The following is a 22,101-nucleotide window of genomic DNA, read 5'->3' on the forward strand; positions in this document are numbered from 1 at the left end:
AAATAAAAAACAAATGTCAAATATAAAAAGTATTCTATAGTTTGTTGAAAAGTTTATTAAACTTAAAAAAATGTCTAGAATTAATTTTATAATTTAATTTAAAGTTATTTTAAAATCTGAATATTTTTCCAGATTATTTTAGATTAACATAATGTTTATTCAAATGATATAGGTCTGTCACGGAATAACTTATAATTGTAAAGGCTATTCGTATTTTCGTTACGGTGTGAAGAGTTCTATTCGATCAAACCCTAGCGCTATCGCCTAACGCGTTCGACATTATTTATCGTTTTTCGATCCTTGCTTCGCGCTTTGTCGATCAGCGAACGCCTAATAAGCTATATATCGTTTTGCTTTTGAGAGTACCACTCGTCTCGCGACAATTCTGTCGACTCGAAATAAAGCAATTTTCGTTTTCATCCACATCTCACGGTGCACTTATTAGTTTCTACCACCGTACCGATATCCTCATATCTCAGTCTTGATTACCGAGCCTTCCTACAAGCGATATCTTAAGCGCGCATAATTGGAGTGCGCACAAGGTCAATTATAAAATTGTTAAACAGGCATTTGTGCTAAAACATTTTATATACTATAATACCAAACACTTTATTTAAGTCTAATTTTGTCTATCTTCAAATTTATTATTTTCTAAAAACAGAACAGAAATAAATCTTGTGTATCGATCGATAATGCCACGTATTGTTCACTCGATATTTTGCTTTTCAATTAAAAGAACTTTTTATTTAAAAAACTTTAATTCTAAAATTTTTTTTGCGAGTCTGATAGTATGTTTTTAAATTTGGATTTTAAATTTTTAGATTTGAATGGAGACTAATACACTTAAATTAATACACTGTTCGATCTAATATTTTTTTGCAAGTTTAATAGTATAATTTTTTAAATAAGTCTCTTCAAATTTGTTTAGATTGTCTTCAGTCCTCAGTACTAAAAGTTTTATTAATTTAATTTAATGAAATATATCTTTCTACTCGAGATCATCTCAGGTAAGCGTAATTATTTTTATTTAAGATTACTCTTATTTAGAGTCGGCGGTTTCGATTCGATTTGAAAACGTTATACATTTAATCCTCAGTACGCACACATAAAAAATTCCCGATTAATACATACGCGGGCCTAACTCATCGGCATCTTTATTTGCGTATATCTGGTTCAAATTTCAAATGCATTAATTTCTAATCATTTTTTAAATTAATAATTTAAAGTCTGAAGAAAAAATATTTCAGTTAAAAAATTAAAAAAGTTATAGCGTTATACAAGAGATATTTTACTAAAACTAAAACTAAAAGCAAATCGGAAAAAAAATGCTTCATAAATTTGTCGGAGTACTGTTAACCCAGTATTGAAGATTAAATATCATCGATCTTTTTTCGTCAAACTGTGTATTGTAGGATTTTTTTTCTTATTTTGATTAACCCAACGACTTTTTTGAAATTCTAGTCGATCTGAAATTTACAGGAAACTAAAAAAGGCGTTAAATTAAAATGTAAAGCGTCAAACCTCGCGAGTTAGATTCTTATCGTAAATAACGAAATTGCGTTACCAATGACGGTACGAGTATACAGCCGACGGGCCGACCAATCAACGCGCAGGTGGCGGCCAATCAGCGTGTGAGCGGCGCGCCAACCAATCGGTGCGCGACAGCACGTCTCGCGGTCGCGTCGCTTACCGCTGGCCACGACAATTCGGAAGAGCCACGTCTACGACGACGGACGGACGGATAAACTTGCCGGAACGAGAGAAACGGACTCATTGCGCTTCCAATCCGTCAGTGATAACACGCCAGCCCACTGCCTCGTAAGGATGCTACGAAAGTGCCTCATTATCCTGCCGGTGCTGCTGCTCGGCGCTCTCGCCGACGAGAAGGATGTCTTGGAGCTCAGCGACGAGACCTTCGAGAGCGAGCTCGAGCGTCACGAGAACACACTCGTCATGTTTTACGCACCATGGTAAGGGAGAGGTGTCCACGTCGTCTGTCGACTCTCTGTCTCTTCTGGCCGCGCTATATTCGCTATTTTTCTCTTGCGTTTATAATCTACTGCACTTGCAATAAGACAAGATAGTTACGAAGAAAATTACAGTGAGAAAAATTGCGAAGAATCCGGATTAGAGAGGAACGAGCGGAGCATGCTCGTCCTCGACCGCCGGATATGTAAAGAGTTGTTTATCTTCGCGGTGTAATTAATTCGTATTTCGTAGCTAATCTGTGTTACATTGTGATACGAGTTTTTTCATCGACGATAAATACATCTTCTATTCGCCAGGACCAACGGGGATCTGTCTTCCTTTTGCGTCTAACCGAGGCGCCAAATGCCGGCATACGGCACTCTTCACTCGGTCTTTTGATGACGTAGATTTCGAATGTCTCCACTTCAAAATCCGACGAATGTCGTAAATAATTATTTTTATTTCTCGCATTAAGGAAATTTATTAAATTTATTTGCACATTTTTTCTAGATTTTTTCGTATTTTATTCTTTTATTTCTTTATCCTTTTATTTCATTTTCTAATTATTTTATTATAAAAGTATATGAAAAACTTGAATCTTTGCCTCGTTAAAATGAGAATGTTTTTGAGTGCGTCTTATAATAAAAGAAACATAGAAAAAAGGAACAGTCCCAAGTTTTCTTTTTGATTATAATCCTCAGCTAACATAAAATACAGCAGTTATTTACACATTCAATTAAAGATAGAATTTATAAGTTGATCATTTTGAAAACGATATAAATTTTTAAACAACCTATTTAATATTTTTTACAATTACAGTATGAAAAATAATTAAAATTATGTAAAAAATGCCTCATTGTCTCATACATTATGGTAAGCAAAACATATTATTCTTAAAATTTATTTTCAAAAAAGTAATATATACTTGAAATTTTTTACTTACATTATTTCTTGATGAAATGAGCATTTTTATACATATAGAGTTTTTTAATTAGGAAATTCTGTAACCATCAGACTTCTAAGGACAGATGTTACAAGATAATTGATTGTATTGTAAGATATTTATTGTTAAAAATACATAACTTATAGAAAACAAATATTAAATTGCTTTCAATATGCTAAAGTTTATTTTTTTTTTTAATAAATGTGTAAAATCTTGCAGTCAACTTGAAAAAAAATTTGGATGTTATATTGATGATTTTATTAAATTAGCAACCTCTTAAATTGTGTATTTATTGTCCCTTTCTCTGATTCTAGATTGTTTTAATATCTAAATTTCGACGATAATTGACTTATATTGATATTTTTTAATGACCAATTAATTCGAGATTACAAGACACAGTAATTATTAAAAGATGATTAATAGAATGTTTATTTTGTGCTGCAGGTGCGGACACTGTAAGCGCCTGAAGCCGGAATACGCAAAGGCAGCTGAGTTGCTCATAGGCAGTGAGCCGCCGATCACGCTCGCCAAGGTCGACTGTACGGAAGCTGGAAAGGAGACCTGCAACAAGTTCTCCGTCAACGGTTATCCGACACTCAAGATCTTCGAGCGTAATGAGGTCAGGTCCGACTACAACGGTCCTAGGGAAGCAGCTGGCATTGTCAAGTACATGAAGGTAACATCTTGTGTTTTTTACCTTGTTATACAATTCATGGGATTCAGTTATACAATTTTCCTACACATGACTATCGTTTCAGTCTCAAGTGGGACCAGCGTCTAAGGAGTTGACCAGTGAAGATGCTCATAAGATATTCCTGGAAACCAATGAGGTCACTGTGATAGGTTACTTTGAAGACGATTCTCCATTATCCACGGCATACCACACCGTTTCCAAGAAGCTTCGAGAGAAGGTCAGATTCGGTCACACGTCGGTGAAGGAGCTTCTGGACAAAGTGTCCGACAAGTATGTGTTTTGCAAAAGTTATAGAAATAGTTCCTCCATGCTTGTTTGCACGAAGAAAGTATTTTTTCGGGAAATGAATACATTAATTAATGCGTTCCTCGTTTCAGGAACACTATCGTTCTTTATCGACCAAAAATACTCCACAACAAATTCGAAGATAACAGCATAACGTACAAAGGCGGCGATTCTGTTAGTGACGTGAACGAATTCATCACCAAGAACTAGTAAGTCCTCTTATCATCTTTTTATCTTTAAATTTTTGTGTAATCTTGGAATTACCTTGTGTAACAACAACTTTGTTCTAGCTATGGTATTGCTGGCGTGCGCACCCGTGATAATTCACCAGACTTCAAAAACCCTCTGGTGGTCGCCTACTACAACGTAGATTATACGAAGAATGCCAAGGGAACGAACTACTGGCGCAACAGGATTCTCAAGGTTGCCAAGAATTTCCCCACGCTTTCCTTTGCTATTTCTTCTAAGGATGACTTCCAGCACGAGCTGAACGACTTTGGCATCGACTATGCGAAGGGCGACAAACCGGTGATTCTGGCGCGAAACGCCAAGAATCAGAAGTTCGTTCTGAAAGACGAGTTTTCCATGGAGACGTTCGAGACGTTCTTGAAGGATCTGCAGGCGGGTGCTTTGGAGCCATACCTCAAATCCGAGCCGATCCCGGAGAGCAATACGGGCAACGTGAAAGTCGCGGTAGCCAAAAACTTCGACGAGGTGGTCACCGACAATGGCAAGGACACGTTGATCGAGTTTTATGCACCTTGGTGCGGCCACTGTAAAAAGCTCGCACCGGTGTACGACGAGTTGGGTGAAAAGTTCGCGGACGAGGACGTCGAGATCGTAAAGATGGACGCCTCGGCGAATGATGTACCGGCACCGTACGAGGTGCACGGTTTCCCGACGCTCTACTGGGCGCCCAAAGACACCAAGGACAGCCCGGTCAAGTATGAAGGCGGCCGCGAGCTCGAAGACTTTATCAAATACATTGCCAAGCATTCTACCGACGAGCTCAAGGGTTACGATCGCAAGGGCAAAGCGATCAAGCCTAGAACCGATGAGCTCTAACCGACTAAACGATCACCAAGTTCGTTCTTGCATTTTTTCAAATGCGCCAATCGACGAGGCGGCCCGAGTTTTCCTTCACACGTAACAAGCAAGAGACTCGAGAATGCGCGAATGTGAATAAACGGAGAAGTAACACTTATAGTGAACAGGTATATCATGAGTTCTTTGCGAAACATTTTGCAATAAGTGAAAAATGAATAGGAGAGAGAGAGGGGGAGAGGAAGTGTCTAGCATATAGGATTGTCTACGTGTATTAATTGTACACTTTGTAACAATAATGTATAATAACGCGATAAAGCGCGCAGAACTGATTTGAAATTTTTTCCCCATAACAATGCTTTTCGAGTTTTGGTGAATTGTAAAATTATATACGAGAAGCAACACTCCATTCCACAATTTCGCTTGTTTCGACTACGCTAAGTTAAGAGATAATGCAGCGATTTTTGTTTATATAAAAAATCCAGAATAAATTGTTTTATAGAAAAAGAGATTTCTCTATTTCTTCCCTTAAAATCAATTATAAGCAAGGTTGGATAATAACTGACAAATTAATAACTTTTAATCCAGTTAATTTATGTTTAAACATGTAAATTTTGTTACCTTTTTTTCAATTTTACAAATACATTTATTTATATAATTATTTAAGTCTGATTTATAAAAATTGACATTCTAATTTAATACGAAAAAGGTATTTCAAAATTAATTTTTTATTTAATTTGATCGACTATAAAGAAATTATCTTCTAGTTATTTTTCTTCTTAATTTAAGTTAATTTAATCTTAATAAAAATTAAATTTGTATTTATTTATGCAACTTTTAACATAATTAATTTTCAAGTCACTTTAGTTAAAGTTTTAACTTAATTTAGTTTAAAAAAACATTAACTTACCCCTCGGATTATAAATAAATAATAGTAAGTGGAAATTAATCGATAAAAATATCAGACATGAGAGAATAATAATCATTTATGACACATGAATAGTTGAGTGTAATGTTAAATAAAATATTCTAACGCAAATAAAATTTTTTTTCAGGTGTCGCATCTAGAAATAGGTTTGATTATATCATCATAAGAAATGTTTATTGTTAGTTACAATTTGTTATCATAGCGTTCGTAGGTTAATCATACAGTCTTACATACAAAAGCTAATTAGTAGTTTTGCAGAAAAGGGTTTTGTGTGAGCCCGGTAGAAAGATTTTGGATGTTTTTCCTGTGATCATAAAAATCGGATTTATTCACACACACACATCGAGAAAAATTGCTGGTACTACTTTTTCTTAGGTTTTTTGTTGTTTTTTTTTGCGTACAAATCAGTTAAACACGAGTCTCAAAATATCTCGTCTACTTGTGAAAAAGGTAATTAGCTTATGGCAATTATATAAGACCACGTTTGTCGATAAAACTCGAGATTTACGGAGCCTTTTTTTAAGAAAAAGTACTTTGTGTTCCTATGTGTGTGTATGTATTATTTGTGCGGCCATACGAAATACATGCATTTTCTCTTTACTCGGCGTCCAGCTCGTCGAAAAGGACGGCTTATTCATATTGAATTCGCGTTGATCAATTCCATGTTAATATCAGAAGGCCCAAGTTTTCCAAGATACAATAAAGTTAATTTTTGCTTATTGCTCTCTATCTTTTTCTACTCATACCATACGACGGAAGTATTTATGTGTAATATGTGTGCGTGCGTATGTGTTCATTGTATGTCGCGCGCGCGCGCGTGTGTGTGTGTCTGTATGTGTGTTTGTTGTGTGTGTGTGTGTGTCTGTATGTGTGTTGTTGTGTGTGTGTGTGTGTGTGTGTGTGTGTGTGTTCTGGAAAACGGTACTCGAATCTCGATCGACGTGCGTACGTTTATCGTAATACGCGAGAATGGTAGAGTTGATATCATGTATGTATATACAATATCTCAGGTGCGTAATTGATATAATATTATATAATTATGTATATCTATATATATATATATATATTTTTTTTTATATATATATATAACGGTATATATTCACGAAACTCATTATAAAAAGAACACTTTCGAGCTTCGCAGCGACGCGCGACCTGCACAGAGGAGCAGAACGTGTATTCGACACGTGTTTTCCAAAGCACTCATTAACTCAAGCACACTTAATTGCTTAATATATATCTCCTTTTTTATCGCTATTTATCCCTTTTCTCGCTTTTTCGTCTCTCTCTCTCTCTCTCTCTCTCTCTTTTTCTCTCCAGCTTCTCTTCTTTTTTTTTGCTTTCTTCAGTTTTGTCATAACATTTTAAAGAAGCCTACATCTTCCTCTCTTCTTCTTCTTTACCTAAAATTTTAAAATATTTGATATTAATGCATTATTTATATTTATATATAATATTTATATTACTGCATATATCATTTATGACATAAATGTTAATTTTCATTAATATAGATCAATTTTGATTTGAATTTAATTTACTTTTTATCTTTTTTTAATTCTTCGAACTAGAAAAAAATAAAAAAATTAAAGCTAATTTATATTAGTAGCAATAGACATTGATATAAAATATTAATTCTTAATTGATATCTCAGTCACTAGTTACCTCAGTATGTATAATTTTGATTTTTCTCAAAGATTAACATTAGTTAGAATTTTTCAGTTGTTAAATATTTTGATTTTTAAACAAAATATTGTCATTTTTTAAATTATTTAAATACAATAAAATTATTACAAAAAATTTATTTGCATTTATTTCAGCCTAAAATATAATTAGAATCACTAATAATTCTGACATTTTGTATTTAATAAAAACCGCACCAGTTAATTTTTAATTCAAGCAATAATGCGTCATTAAAACAATATATATTTCTTAAAATTTTCTATTCATACTAACTTAACAAATTAACTTTTGTAATTTCTTAGGAATTATTATTTTAAATTAAAAATAATTAAGACATACTTGTAATGCAGCTCGGGTTGCCGTTTCGAACACTTCCCTCACACCTTCCTTGCTTTTGGCGGAACATTCAAGGTAGGCAAACGCGTTAATTTTTTCCGCCATAGCCCTACCTTCCTCGGGCTTAACCGGCTCCTGTTTCATCTTGCTCAGTTCCTTGATGGTATTAGGATCATTGCGCAAGTCTTTTTTATTTCCCACAAGAATAATGGGAACGTTTGGACAGAAGTGCTTCACCTCGGGTGTCCACTTCTCGGGAATGTTCTCCAAGGAATCGGGACTGTCAATAGAGAAGCACATCAAAATAACGTCCGTATCCGGGTACGATAACGGACGCAACCTATCATAGTCTTCTTGTCCAGCTGTGTCCCAAAGAGCCAATTCCACCTGTTTCGAAAAAGCAAAGAGTTCAAAGAAATTGTTGAAAGAAAAATTTTTTAAAGAAATATTTATATTTAAAAAGAAGAAGAAAAAGAACAATGATAAAACTGTCGATTTTAGCCCAAGCCGAACCGTCTTTACAAAAGATTTTGTGATGATTGGCCTTACGACAATGTAAAAATATCATCCAATTAGTCTGAAAAAACATAATGTTCCCTTCACTTTGCCTAAAAAATAATAGCAGAATTATATTCAGTAAGTCAAAATCTATAGAAAACAGGTGAAAATTCAGGTTTTCCGTACGAGCTAAAATTGACAGTTTTTTAACATTGTTCTTTTGAGAGAATATTCTACTTTGTGGAATTTAAAAAAGTTTATTTAAAAAAAATTTTTTTTGTAGAGAAAAGTATTAAAGCAATTAAGAGACTTAACTTTTATAAAAATATTTGTTGTTTTTGTCGATTATAATGATATGTTTTATTATCGCAGGTTATCTAGTAAATGACATAAAAGTGGCGTTAAATTGAGAATTGTAGATCCTATCTCTGTGAAAATAATTAAGAATCACTAATTAACCTAGAATTACAAAAACAAAAAACCTTATTTTATATAAGTTTGTACACGTCAAATAAATTAGAATCAATATTAAAAATTGAAAATTGGCAAAACAGTTTAAAGATTAAAATAGCATTAAAATAATCTTTGCCATTTTATCAATTTTCAGTTTTTAATATTAACTTTAGTTCAGTTGATGCAGTAAATTAAGAAAATTTTATTCTTATGTTTTAGGTCACTCAATGATTCTCAATCACTTCTCTAGAAAGAATTTACAATCTTCATTTGAATACCTTTTATGTAATCTAAACAGCTGTAGAATATAAATTAAGTAATATAGAGTGCTCATGTAGAAATTAACTATTGGATAATCTGGATAGAAATTTAAAAAATCATAATCTACAAAAAATCAATAAATATTTCTACGAAGATTACAATTTAATTGCTTCAATCAATATCTTTTTCTGAAAACGTTTCTTAAAAATAGCCTTTTCTCCGTACCCAACAAGATAGACTGTCCCCTTAAAACAAGACGCACCTGTTTGCCATCCACCTCAATGTCAGCGACATAGTTCTCGAATACTGTGGGCACATACACCTCAGGAAACTGGTCTTTGCTGAACACTATGAGTAGACATGTTTTACCGCAAGCACCGTCGCCCACAATAACCAACTTCTTCCTAATGGCTGCCATGAATCCTAAAATGCAAAAAAGTATATGTGATAGATATAATGGTAGGGTGAAAGAGGCAAATCGGCGCGACGATATACAGTCTGGCACTGTTTGTTTGCACTTATTGAGAACATTTATTGCTTTAAAAATGTACGTGAATACTTAAGTATGATTAATTAATACGAAAAAGCGGAACATTTATTATAAGTTAGTGATAAATTTTGCAAATCCAATTAAATTGACAACAAAATAATAATGTGCTAAGATCACCAAATCCTCTTTGTTGTACCGCAATATGGGATACACATATTTAAATCTTTGAAAAAGATCTTGACGGAATATATACAGGTTTACTTTATCTGACAACTAACTCGCGTCATCGGTTTATCGACGTAATTTTATCTGCACAAAGGGGAGATAATACTACTTCTCAAGGTGAGATCTCGGGCAGCACTTGTGTTTTCATAATTGCCAAAAAGTGGCGATCCTCCACCAAGAATAACTTACCTACTTTACAGATAGAATTCTTTTTTTTCTACAATTCGCAATCGTACAATCGTGATACAACGTTCAACGCGATAACGTCAACTAGCACTATGCTTTTATCGTGTTTCTCGCTAATCATGACTCATTTGCACAAAGTACACATACTATATAATGGATTTTCAAATTGTTGCCATTCCACGTATGAAATAATCAGGCTAAATAGTCTCTCTTACTAACATTATCTGTACAACAGCAAGTGGTTATACGCTTATAGGTGCAAAAGACGAATTATTTTGCAAAATTCTAATTGTTTAGGACGTGTATACAAAATTTACGTGTCAGCGTGTGTACACAATTTGGAATACCTTGCAACCTAAGGAGGTGATATCAAATTCGATATTGAATAAAGAATTTCGATCAACTAATCGAAACACTACTACCAGATTATTTGAACCAAAAGCATGCGGTGTGACAGATTTGCGGAATATGTGAAAATATGAAATACATGAATATGTTGATAATGCGCAAGAGAGATAGCTGAAAAGAATTGAAGGTTAGTTAATAAACTTGCTTCTCTTGCACAGCGTTAATTACAATTACAGTGGAACAGAGCAAATGGTTTTTAATTGGAAGCGTGTGTACAAGTACGAAAGAAGAGAAGGATGAGAGATTAAAAAAGCATTCTTCAGGATAGAGTTAAGAGGAGGAGTTAGGAAATGAATCTTCTTCGGCGAGACTGTGTAACTCGCGTCATGTACATCTCTCCTTCTCGAAATGTAATAAAATAACGTCTCAAACCTCGTAGGCGCTATAATTCTGTTCTTTTGCTTTGTTTTCCTTCCTCGAATTTATCGAAAGTCTCTCTTCAAGCCAATCTTGTGAACGTTCCTTTTTTGCGGGAACAAAAAGATACAATACCGCCTCTCGACTGCTTCGCTATTTTTACGGTATGCCAATATTACTACTGAAGCAAGTGACGAGAGAGATTTGTTTTTTAAATGTTATCCTGCGATCTACTCAATCGCGCTATATACGAATAGAAAAGCGAGACCTACGAGGGCTGAAGTTTTAAAGGATATTGACTGGGTCTCGTACCTGATCCAGGATACCTCGTATTGCGTGGACCGAGGCATCGGCCCACGTTGCATCCCATGTTTTTAGTCTTTCTTTCAGCGTCTCTGTTTTAAGTGGACATTTTATATGTTAGATGTAGGTAGAGGAAGCTGCGAGATGAATGCATATATACCACACAACACATATCAATAAATGTATGCTATATATTAATATACAGAATGTAAAAAAATAAATGTCAAATATTCTGAGGACATATTCTCGTTGAACAAATATTTTTAAAAATTTACATGAATGGACTTAAAAACGCTTAGTCTCTGAGATAAGAGAATTTTGTTGTAAAATAGTGGAGTATCATAAAAACAAAGCAATTGACTTCATGCCAAAATATAACAAAATAAAAAGTATAACATATTTCATACATTATTGTTTTTTGATAACATTTTTTCAGTGCAGAATAACTAAACAAATCATGTTATGTAAAAAAAATAATAAATTTTATTTAAAAAAATAAAACTCATATAATCTTAAAAAATTGTTTTTTTCGAAAATTTATCATTATTTATACTTCTTCATAAATCATATAATTTTTGTCTGACATATTTATTCAATTGCTTCGTTTGTAAGTCTATTTCACGGTTTCACATTAAAATTCCTCTTATCTAAAAAAACTAACGTTTCTTAGATTCGTATTCATATAAACTTGTACTTTTTCTTAATGTTTGATCGACAGAAAAACGTCCACAGAATATTTGACATTTATTAATTTAAACGCTGTATATATAAACATACATACACTGAGATAAAAAAGTATTTGATATGTAACAATAATTGAATGCATGTTAAAATAATTATAGTTAGGAACTCTATTTTTATCATTATTATTGCTATAATGTTAATAATAACATATAATATGTTACACTGACAAAAAAGTTGTAATTACTATAATTTAAGTAGTTCAATAAGTTAATTATAGTTAGTGTCATCTACATTTAATGGAAATTGGAATATTATTCTTGCATTAACTACTCTGAGTAAAATTATCACAATGCGGACTTAAATTTATGAATAATGATAAAAAATTTTGATTGTAAACATCTGAATGTTGGTTCTAAAAGCTGCAAGAAAAGAAATAATGCAAAATTTGTCTTACGTGGTGAAAGTAACACTACTGTGTTGCAATCTTAAGTAAATATAATTTTCAAACAAATAAGTCTATTCAAATAAACTTTTGCACAAATATTTATTAGAATTTTTAAATTAGTATATGTAAAAAATTTGATTTGTAATGCTACTTACTCATCAAATTTGTTAATAAGTATTATAAAACACAATTTTACATAAAAAATAAGAGCAAACAAAAGTTAAATTAACTTTTACACTAATAAGATTAATAAAATTATGCTCAAATTTAACATAGATATTCAAACATAATAATAAAACAATCTAAGGTTTTAAAACGTTTGGCAATACTTTGAAATGTAATATGTACATGCTTCAAATAAACCAATAATAAACCTTAAAATAAACTAACATTATTTTAATATAAATAAAAACTTATTGAATATTGTTTTAAGCTATTAAAACTTTAACGAGTGTACTATATTTAAACTAACACGCGAATGAAAATTATCTCTGGTAATATTCCAGAATCAAATCATAGTAAATACAATTTTTTTTATTACTGTAACACATTAAAAATAACAATAATAACTATAGAATTGTAGCTCCTAAACATAATTATTTTAACTTTAATTATACTTACAGATACTTATATCTCAATGTATATATACGTTTTGCCTTGTTAAAAGTTGCATAAATATAATCAAGTTCCTCCTTTGTACATAGGCTACATGAAACTTGTAATATATTCCGATTCCTAATTCTTTCCCTTCTAATATAAAAGAGGAAGATATGTATGTATATATATACATATTTTACACACCGTATGTACGTACATACATATAATATACATATGCTACGAAGTTTTTCAGCAAGATTGCCAATGGCCAAATACAATAATTCTTATGTGTCATTGTACATTCGACTTATATATATATACACATTTAAATCGAGACACATGGAGCATTACATTCGTTGTGGCTCTCTCTACATAAGATAGGGTCTTCAATATTTCATCACACAGAGGAACGGCATGACATATGAAACATCTAGACATAACCACTGTAAAAAAAAGATATACGTCAAATTACAATAATTTTAGTAAGACCCAATTATCAAAAGTCATACAGTGAGAAAAGAAAGTTATAACACAAAACTGAAATAATTTTTCTTTACAGTAATTAAACAATTTCCACAAAAAGCATTTGCAATTAAAGTTAACTTTATATAAAAAATTTACATAATAAATCGTCAGTGAATAAGGTACAATTTTTCTCAGCCTATATGTACAAACGTAAAAATATAATAAGTGTAACATTACCATTATGTCATACATCATAAAAAAATGTACATTTACAAAACTATAAAATATACTTTTGTTATTATAATCATCCAGATAATATAAATATATATTTGCACGATTAAGAGTGAAAGTATTACTAATTTTGGTGAAGACGTAATGTTAGATATTTTTACTATATGTAACTGTGCAATTTTTATCAGATTATTCAGATTCCTAATGTAATTTTCCATACTTTTTTTTTTCTACAGTGTAGTTGTGTTCTGTATCGATTGGTCGTCCACACTCAAGTGCCACATTTATCAAGTTCTCCACGATCGAAGACTGTACCTTACGTGCGTCAGGATAAAACGATAATACGTCATCAAGAGACATGTAAAAAAAGAAGAAAGATAAAGGAGATTCTCGTAGATTACTCGTTGTGTTAGGCATGCAATACTAAATATTGTTTTCATTAAAAATGAAAAGCGCAAATTAATTGTCCGGTGGCGCGCTGTACAACACGTAAACGAATGCTGTACAGAGTTCCACGGGAGAGTTCAAAAGGCAAACAATCTCAACATTGTACAAACAGCGATCCGAATTGCATGGCTGCCCACGGAAAAAATAGAGAGAGAGAGAGAGAGAGAGAGAAAAGGTGAGATCACAAGAGAAACGCGATTGACTCGAGAAGTTAACCAAATGATAGCAACAAAAGAGGGGAGGAAAAAAAATCCTCTGGAGCAAAAGATGTTCACTGCTCCCCTCTTGTATGCCAGTCAACGGCAGCGACGCCTAGCCGCCACACAGGTCACACAGAAGCGGAAGCACATGGGAAATATTGCCTATTTTTTATGGGGGGAGGGGGGTGCGCGAGAGAAAGAGAGAGAGAGAGAGAGAGAGAGAGAGAGAGAGAGAGAGAGAAAGAGAGAGAGAGAGAGTCGCCACCACGGAATTCCTGCCTTCCTGTTGTCAAAATTGTTATCGGGTATCGTCCCCTTGTATCGTCGAGTCCGAAATGAAGCCGAGCGTGCTGGTCTTCGCGTTTCGTTCTGTTCCACGTCGATATATCTCGCGAATGTACTCCCGATACCCAGGAACGGGTCCTTTGTCTCGCAGAACTTATCGGAGGGGGAGGGAGAGAATGAGAGAAAAAAAAATACATGCCGCTGACACGAAACGAAAGAAATGTATGTCGAGAGAAAGAGGGAGAAGGGGGGGGGGGAGAGAGAGAGAGAGAGAGAGAGAGAGAGAGAGAGAGAGAATATTGTACGTGTTAAGCACTGGGGCACCAACCCTTTCGTGTATTTCTCCGAAACATAGAGATCCACGAGGACGAGCGCGCGGATCGGCGCCAGAAGACATGCAGCAGTCACCTCGGATGACCCCCTAAAAATCCAGCGGTTGCCGAGTGCGCCTCCCCTACGAGGACGAGAGCATTGCTACCTCGGAGGAGGAGGGAGGGAGGCGGGTGTGTGCGTGTGTCCCTTTTCTCAATCGCGCCTGTCACTCATTACACCCTCTGCGCTTGAAACAAAAGGAAGACGTACTCGCGGTTTTGTAAAGAAGACGAAGATTAAGAGATAAAGTTACAGGGAAATAGAGAGAGAGATAGAAAGACAGCGTGGAGTTAAAAGGGACCGATTCGTGTCTCAGTCGCGCACTTTTCACACTTTCCGCGTTTAAAAACGTCTCGCGAGACGCGCGGGGGTGAGAGAGGGAGAGGGAGAGAAGGAGGAGAAGAGAGGTACGTGCGTAAGAGACTTAGAAAGTACGTCTGAAGCGAACGAGACCTGACGTACCGTGTCTCTCGGCCGAACTAACCTATACTTTCCACTGCGACGAGGACGGGCAGCGCGCAATGGCCAAGGTCGGAGAGTGCGAGGGAGAAACGCGCGGGGCGAGCGCACACACGCGCGCGCGCGCGCGTGCGGGAGGGAGAGAGAGAAAGAGAGAGATGAGATGAGATTTCGTGGCGGACACTCAGAACGCCATCGATGACGCGAGTGCTCAGGAGACGCTAACGATGACGCGGATTCTCGGGAGACGCCACCGACCGACGGACGTCGGTTCGGAGGTCCGCCCGTTCGCTCTATCTGCACTCTCCTGCACTCTCTCTCTTTCTCTCGCGTATGTACGAGGTACGTAAAGCCCGTATCAAACTGCTGGATTTCTGTTATGATAAAGGTCAAGACAAAGACGGTTGAATTGACTTAAAGCTGATTTACTGACAGCAATTCGATCATGTTTGGATTGACACTACTGCGCGGAAAATGAAAATGTATATCAGTATCGATTAATGATCAAATAATGTACTGTAAATAATTAATTTAAAACCACAAAACATTAGCGCAATATTGGCAAGTAATGTAAATGCATGGACCCTAATATTGATCCAATAATGTAAAGTGGACGCTTCATCTTATTTAACCAATTTGTCTAAGCAGCAATAAAATTGTTTCAATATTGGTTTAACATTGAGTCAACTTGAACCAATATTAGACAATATTTATTCAATTTTTCATATTGGATATTAATTGCATTCTTATTTGAAATATTTTATGAATAATATTGGTCAATGTAATCCCAATATAATCAATGTTTAGTCAATATTAGCCAATGTACTGTTAACATTGTACTATATAATGTCAACGTTATACAAATACATTATACACAAAACAAAGACTAAATAGCATTTAGGCCGTACATAAGCACTGTCATTGTTTCTTTTTTAAATGTTACATTTAAAATTCGTGATTACTTGACTGGTACATGTGTTTACATGTTTACATCCATTTTCATCAATGTCGATTAATTTTGATCTGTTTACAATTGACGATAAAATATCATTAAAGATCGATGACCTTACCATTCACGTAACTGAATTTAAGTGGACCCATTGTTTCAATTTATTGAAAAGCTTTATCCAACAAGTAGTTCTTATGTATCCTTATTTATTTATTTAGAAAGATAGACACATGTCTATCTGAAAGGTAAGTTTACTAAGAAATTGAAAAACAACCGACCCTTAGAATAAGAAATTGATAATATAATACTAATTTTATAACTTATTATTATTCTGAGGCTTTTTGTAAATGTGGAATATTTAGAACTATTTCGTGTCTTAGAACTCTATAATAATCGATATTTATTTAAAAATGGTATTTTAATGTAGAGCTTTAAATCAGACAAGTGTCATTGGACATCCTATTCTGATTACTTGATATAATTTTGTAGTGTATGTGGCAAATATAATTTATTCAATATGAAGCTTATATCAAAATAAGCATCCTTATTTAGGTAAATATTTTGTAAAAAAATACAATGTAAACTCAATTTAATTAAATTGTCTATAAAGTGTCATGTGTATATTGTCTAAAAAGTGTTTTTTAATACATGTTCTTGTTATACAGATTGTGTTCTATTGGAAACAGAATAACGATATACCGATATATTAACAGATTAATATTATGAAATGGTTGTGCCATTAAAATTACATCTACATGAGTTACATATCGTTTACATTATGTTTACGTGTGAATTTTTTTCATGTAGATATATAAGCAATTATATATAAGTAAATTATTGTAAATTGGATAACACAATACATAAAAAATAGTTATAAAATTTTAATATATCTCTAATGTCAGTATATTGATAAAACTATATAATATAAAAAATTTCAAAGTAGAATATATATAATTCTCATTATTTTTAATGAAATCTGAATAGTATGAATTATCGTTTACACAGAACCATAATTTACATAAAATTTACAATGTGTGCACACAATAATGTAAATTTTACTCATAAATGTACAAAATAAGTTTTACTCATAAATGTACAACCCTGGTGAAATAACGCTTTTCTGATTATCTAGGTCTCTATTTTAATGTCATTGTCCAAGTTTTATTATCTATAAAATTATAAATTGTTGTTTGCAGCAATGTACATAATATTATTAATCAACAGTATAAGTATATGCATACTTATTTACGAAGCATTTGTATAATAGAAACTCATGAATATTAATAATGTATTATTCAAATATTTATATTAAGAAATTTCTATCCGTAGAGATCATTGTTCTTTAATTACCCATGGTCACGAAAATTTGCCTAGGAGAGATTGATGATCTTTAATGGTATCTCGTCAATAATTTAACTTATTCTTTATCTTTTTCTGTTTTTAAGAGATAGAAAACAATCAATCAAACATCGTTATCTTATTGGTTTAACTTTTATTATAACAACTCTATATCAGACTGTCCACTGAAGATTGAGGAATGCGAATTTAAGATGAGAATTTAATCAACCAGATTTAAATTTTAATCCGTTTTCGGTTTCGTTCCAACTGGGCGAATTCTAATCTCCTGCAATTCGCAATCTTCAATCTCCAATACGTATTCTAGCCACTAGCGACGGGACAGAGAAAGGAGGCAGAAAGTGCAGAAAGTGTCGATCGAGAATAAAATCCGTATCAGACATCGAAGACTGAGTATCGGTGCCGTTGGATTAATAAATATTTATAATATTATATAGTAATAAAAACAACTAATGCATTACAATAAATACAATCCCATGAAAAAATATTATAAATCTTTATATTTTTCTTCCCTAGAAATTCTGCGAAACTTTTTATTTTTCAGAGAAACAAAAATTCCCGAGATGAAAAAATAAAACTCAAATTTGGAGGCGAGTCCCTCAATTTGGCAACTCCGTTGAAGACTGCAAATTGCAGAGCAGAATTCAATCGGTTGGAACGAAACCGGGTGGAAGTTTAATTTGTCCGATGGGCCGGGTTTTAATCTTGAAACTCGCGAATCCCTAATCCCCAGTGCGCACAGTCCGACAAGGGCTTGAGAGACGGACCTTCGGAATTCAGAAGCGCGTACCTTTCAGCCGCACACCCGCGGATTCTCTTCTTCCTTCTCTTCCTCCTCCTTTTCCTCCTCCTCCTCCTCCTTCCCTTTCCTCTCTTCGCCGCGGATCCGATGCGAATCGATCTCGCGACGCGTTCGCCGAACACGCGAAAATCCTCCCCGAGAAACGCGCTCCTCGGGGAAGGCGACGTTCGCGCGATCGCGTCACGTCAAAGGCGCGCACACACGTAATGTACCACAGAATTTGTTTACGGGGAAGGGGGAGGTAGGAGGTGGGAAGGAACGTCGTCGGACGACATCCGGCTACGATCGAGCTGTCACGAAGGTGAGAGAAAGAGAGAGAAAGATGTATCGGCGATCATAGATCAGCGGCCACGCGACTGTGATTTCGGGAGGACTGGGGAGGGCGGGGCGAGAGAAGCATGAGGTGGTGTCAGTTTCCTCTTGACCAATTTTTGTCCTCTCTCTCCCCCCGACCTCGGAGAAACTGAGAAAGCCGCACGCACTCGGGGAAAGAGGGTAAAAGGGACAACGGTGCCGGAGTGCATGGTGTGGCGTAACAGGAGACACGCGGAACACAATCGTCATCGCGACAGTGGAAGAGGGAAGAAAAGAGCGAAAGAGAGACAAAGATGGAGAGAGAGAGAGAGAAAAAGAGAATGAAAATTTTACTTACTGGACTAAACGGCTACGTAGTGTCAGGTAGAGCTCGAGAGCATTCCAAGAGATCCGTCGCACGGGGATCGCGCCACTCGGCTCCGCAGTGACGGCGACGGCGGCGGCGACCAAGATAACGATGACGACGTGGACGTAGACTGAGCGCGAATTGCTCGCGCGCACGAACGAATTGGAACGAATGAGTACGTACCGACGACGACGGAAGCGCGGAGCGGAGCGGAGCCGAGCCGATCGCGCGCGGTGTTCTCAGAGCGCGCCTCACCGTGCGGTGATTCCGAGCGGACAGGATTCGCGACGGCACTCCCTCGAAGCCTCTCCTCGTACAACCCGTTCGTTCGTTCGTTCGTTCTCTCTCTTTCTCTCTCTCTCTTTCGTCCTCACTCGGCTCACGGAGGAGGAGGAGGCTCGTCTTTTTTTTCTTTCCCTCTTTTAGCACCGTACACCCGGCCCGACGTGAATCCCGGCGGGATCACCCGGACGCGCCCGGACACGCTCGCGACACCCGCACGCCACACGACGCACCACGCACCCTCGTAACACCACTCCGGCCGCGCGTTAACTTAGAAGATATATTTGCGTATTTACCTGAAATCTTAAGCGGCAGAAAGTCGAGAAAATGGCTGCCCTCGATGGCCACACCTCGATCTGTCGGAGTGTGCGGCAAACGGCGGCGGTAGTGGGGAGGGAGGGGGGGGGGGGAGCGATCAGCGACGGCGGCGACTTCGGTTTGTCTCAGGGACGTCCCTTTTGCTCCGTCGAACCGGGTCGGCGTAAATTCGTTAGGACATTGATCGATTTCGCGATGCAATATGCGTTATTGTTAATCTTACGTTACTTGCGTGAGGGATATCCAGGAAACCCTGTTATCATTCTAACCGAGGCAACAGGTCAACTTGACGCTTCAAAGTATTCTTTGATTGGTCAATTCGTAAAAAATTACGTTTTGATTAGTCAAACGCTTTAAAGCATTTGTAGCGTTGTGTTGACCGCAGTCCAAACAGCGCATGATATATATATATATATATATATATATATATATATATATAAAGAATCATAAAAATTGCGATGTGATATCGGCGTGTTGTAAATTAAATGCCTTACGCAAATTAAAGGTTTAATGTTCCTTCGATAGCATGACACGTACTCCTCGATACAGCAGAAATAAATGGCTAAATAATCGATCGATAATTACATGATAATTGCATGATTCTGCGAAAAAGTAATTATTACAAATACATCTAATAAAAATTAATTGCATTTGCGTGAATTAAAATACTAAAAACAATTATCTCAGCCCAACATGTTGCATCTATTTTTTTCCATTACTTGTGTTGCACCTTCTGCACTTAAAATTGAAAAAGATGAATCAGATATCGAGAGGAAAAGAAGAGAGAGAGAGAGAGAGAGAGAGAGAGAGAGAGAGAGAGAGAGAGAATGAGGAAGAAAAGATAGGATGCACAAGATGTCATGATAAAAGCATGTATAGTAAATAATACGGCGAGAGTGTAAAACAATAAGATAATCGATTGGGAAATTCGTCGCCGACGCTGTCGAGGCGTCCAGTGTTCAGCGCGCCTTGCTCCGACCCTGCTTCCGAACCAGCGAATCACGCGCACCGCGGACGTCACGAACCTGTGGCAGGAACTTTGCGCACAATTCACGCTTCTCGCTTCGTGCTTGTTTGTACCGCCGCGCCGCCGCCACCGCCATCACTTGTAGGCCGAAAAGGGTTGGAATGGTTGGAACATATGTAAATAACGTGACTGCAGTTCCGTTCCTACACACGTCCGTGTGTGCCTTTGCAATATTCGACGCGTGCGCAGAACTAAATTTGACAGATCTCAAAAGGAAACAAAAATGTTCGGCGAAATATTTTTTGTATTTCTCTTCGCCTTATCGGCATTTCTTTTTAAAATATATATTATTCGTTTAATGGCATATTTTTAAGATTGTTCTTTGATTGATTGTTTTTGTAAAATTGATTAAAATATCGGAAAAATGTGTAGTAGAGATTGCAGACATTTTTTTGCGCAGATAATAAAATATTTACCACTCATGAAAGTTAGTTTTACGACGAAAGTATTATTTAAAAAAATTTAACTTAAAAAAACAGAAAATTTCAATTTTGCGAAAAAAGAATTTTAATAATCGGAGAATTAATATATACAGGAAATTTGCGTTTCTATTACTCTTTTTTTTTTGCGACGAACCAATTTCACGCCGGTGCGTGCCGGCGAGTGCGTGCATGCACGTAACGTGTCATTAACCGGCTTATCGGCCGGATAAAATAAATGCCGGTGTCAAGAATTTCCCCTCTCAATTGCCCGCGAAATGAAATGGTCTCGAGCGCATTACACTTCTCTTCCCCTCTCCTCTCTTTTTACAGAGGAGTTCAAGGACGCGGGGACGGGATTTCTCGTCATCGAGTGATGACATTCGAAGGCGCAAGGATTCGAATTAACGGCCAACGAATTTACGCGAGTGATTCGGAAGTCTTTACACGCTTCTCGAACGAACGAGAGGAATCTCCGCCGATTCGATTCCACGACGCCTCTGTTCGAGCAAATGGACATTAACAGTCAGCTGGTCAGCGAAAGAAACCTATGAATGGTCCACTTCTAATCGTGAATAACATTCGAGGCGTGTACCTCGAATAAATAACTAATTAGCAAACACACACACACACACACACACACACACACACACACACACACACACACACACACACACACACACACACACATACATAGTGCGTATTCGTACACGGAGAGAATTTGATTTAAAGTTTTGCTATAATTTTAATAAAATATATGATCAAAGTTTTTTAAATTATACTAGAGCTAGATACATATAATATTATAATTGTGTATCATATCATGAAACAGTTCGCTTAAATTTTACCAAAATTTAAGCTAGTACAATATAAAATATTTTATAAATTATAGTAAAATTCTTCGAAGACCAGTTGTAATTTTAAAGATAAATTATTCTAAGAGAAAATTTTCTCCATGTAAAAATGTGATACGCGAGCGCATCGTGTGTGTGTGTGTGTGTGTGTGTGTGTGTGTACTACGTGCGCACGCGTAGCCAAATAAGAAT

The 22,101-nt window shown here is 35.7% G+C and overlaps 2 protein-coding genes across 8 annotated transcripts; one reads left to right on the plus strand and one right to left on the minus strand.

Annotated features, from left to right (window-relative positions):
* Window positions 1-1,695: 1,695 nt before the first annotated feature.
* Window positions 1,696-5,441, plus strand: LOC105828609 (protein disulfide-isomerase A3). The gene is made up of 5 exons (XM_012667052.3): window positions 1,696-1,970; window positions 3,356-3,587; window positions 3,670-3,875; window positions 3,983-4,099; window positions 4,181-5,441. Exons 1-5 carry the CDS (start codon window positions 1,825-1,827, stop codon window positions 4,953-4,955), a joined length of 1,476 nt encoding a protein of 491 aa, XP_012522506.1. The 5' UTR covers window positions 1,696-1,824; the 3' UTR covers window positions 4,956-5,441.
* Window positions 5,442-6,014: 573 nt separating this feature from the next.
* LOC105828603 (ras-like GTP-binding protein Rho1) lies at window positions 6,015-19,697 on the minus strand. 7 transcript variants are annotated; one of them, XM_012667030.3, is made up of 6 exons: window positions 19,001-19,581; window positions 14,739-14,969; window positions 11,066-11,148; window positions 9,350-9,510; window positions 7,879-8,262; window positions 6,015-7,262 (listed from the first exon to the last, which is right to left on the minus strand). In XM_012667030.3, exons 3-6 carry the CDS (start codon window positions 11,121-11,123, stop codon window positions 7,224-7,226), a joined length of 642 nt encoding a protein of 213 aa, XP_012522484.1. In that variant the 5' UTR covers window positions 11,124-11,148; window positions 14,739-14,969; window positions 19,001-19,581; the 3' UTR covers window positions 6,015-7,223. The 7 variants fall into 7 exon arrangements, with proteins under 7 accessions (XP_012522484.1, XP_012522485.1, XP_012522487.1 ...); XM_012667031.3 differs by lacking the exons at window positions 14,739-14,969; window positions 19,001-19,581 and adding exons at window positions 13,134-13,225; window positions 13,699-13,799; XM_012667033.3 differs by lacking the exons at window positions 14,739-14,969; window positions 19,001-19,581 and adding an exon at window positions 19,588-19,688.
* Window positions 19,698-22,101: the final 2,404 nt, after the last annotated feature.

The sequence above is a fragment of the Monomorium pharaonis genome, chromosome 3 (genome assembly GCF_013373865.1).
Source record: "Monomorium pharaonis isolate MP-MQ-018 chromosome 3, ASM1337386v2, whole genome shotgun sequence".
NCBI classification, from domain to species: domain Eukaryota; kingdom Metazoa; phylum Arthropoda; class Insecta; order Hymenoptera; family Formicidae; genus Monomorium; species Monomorium pharaonis.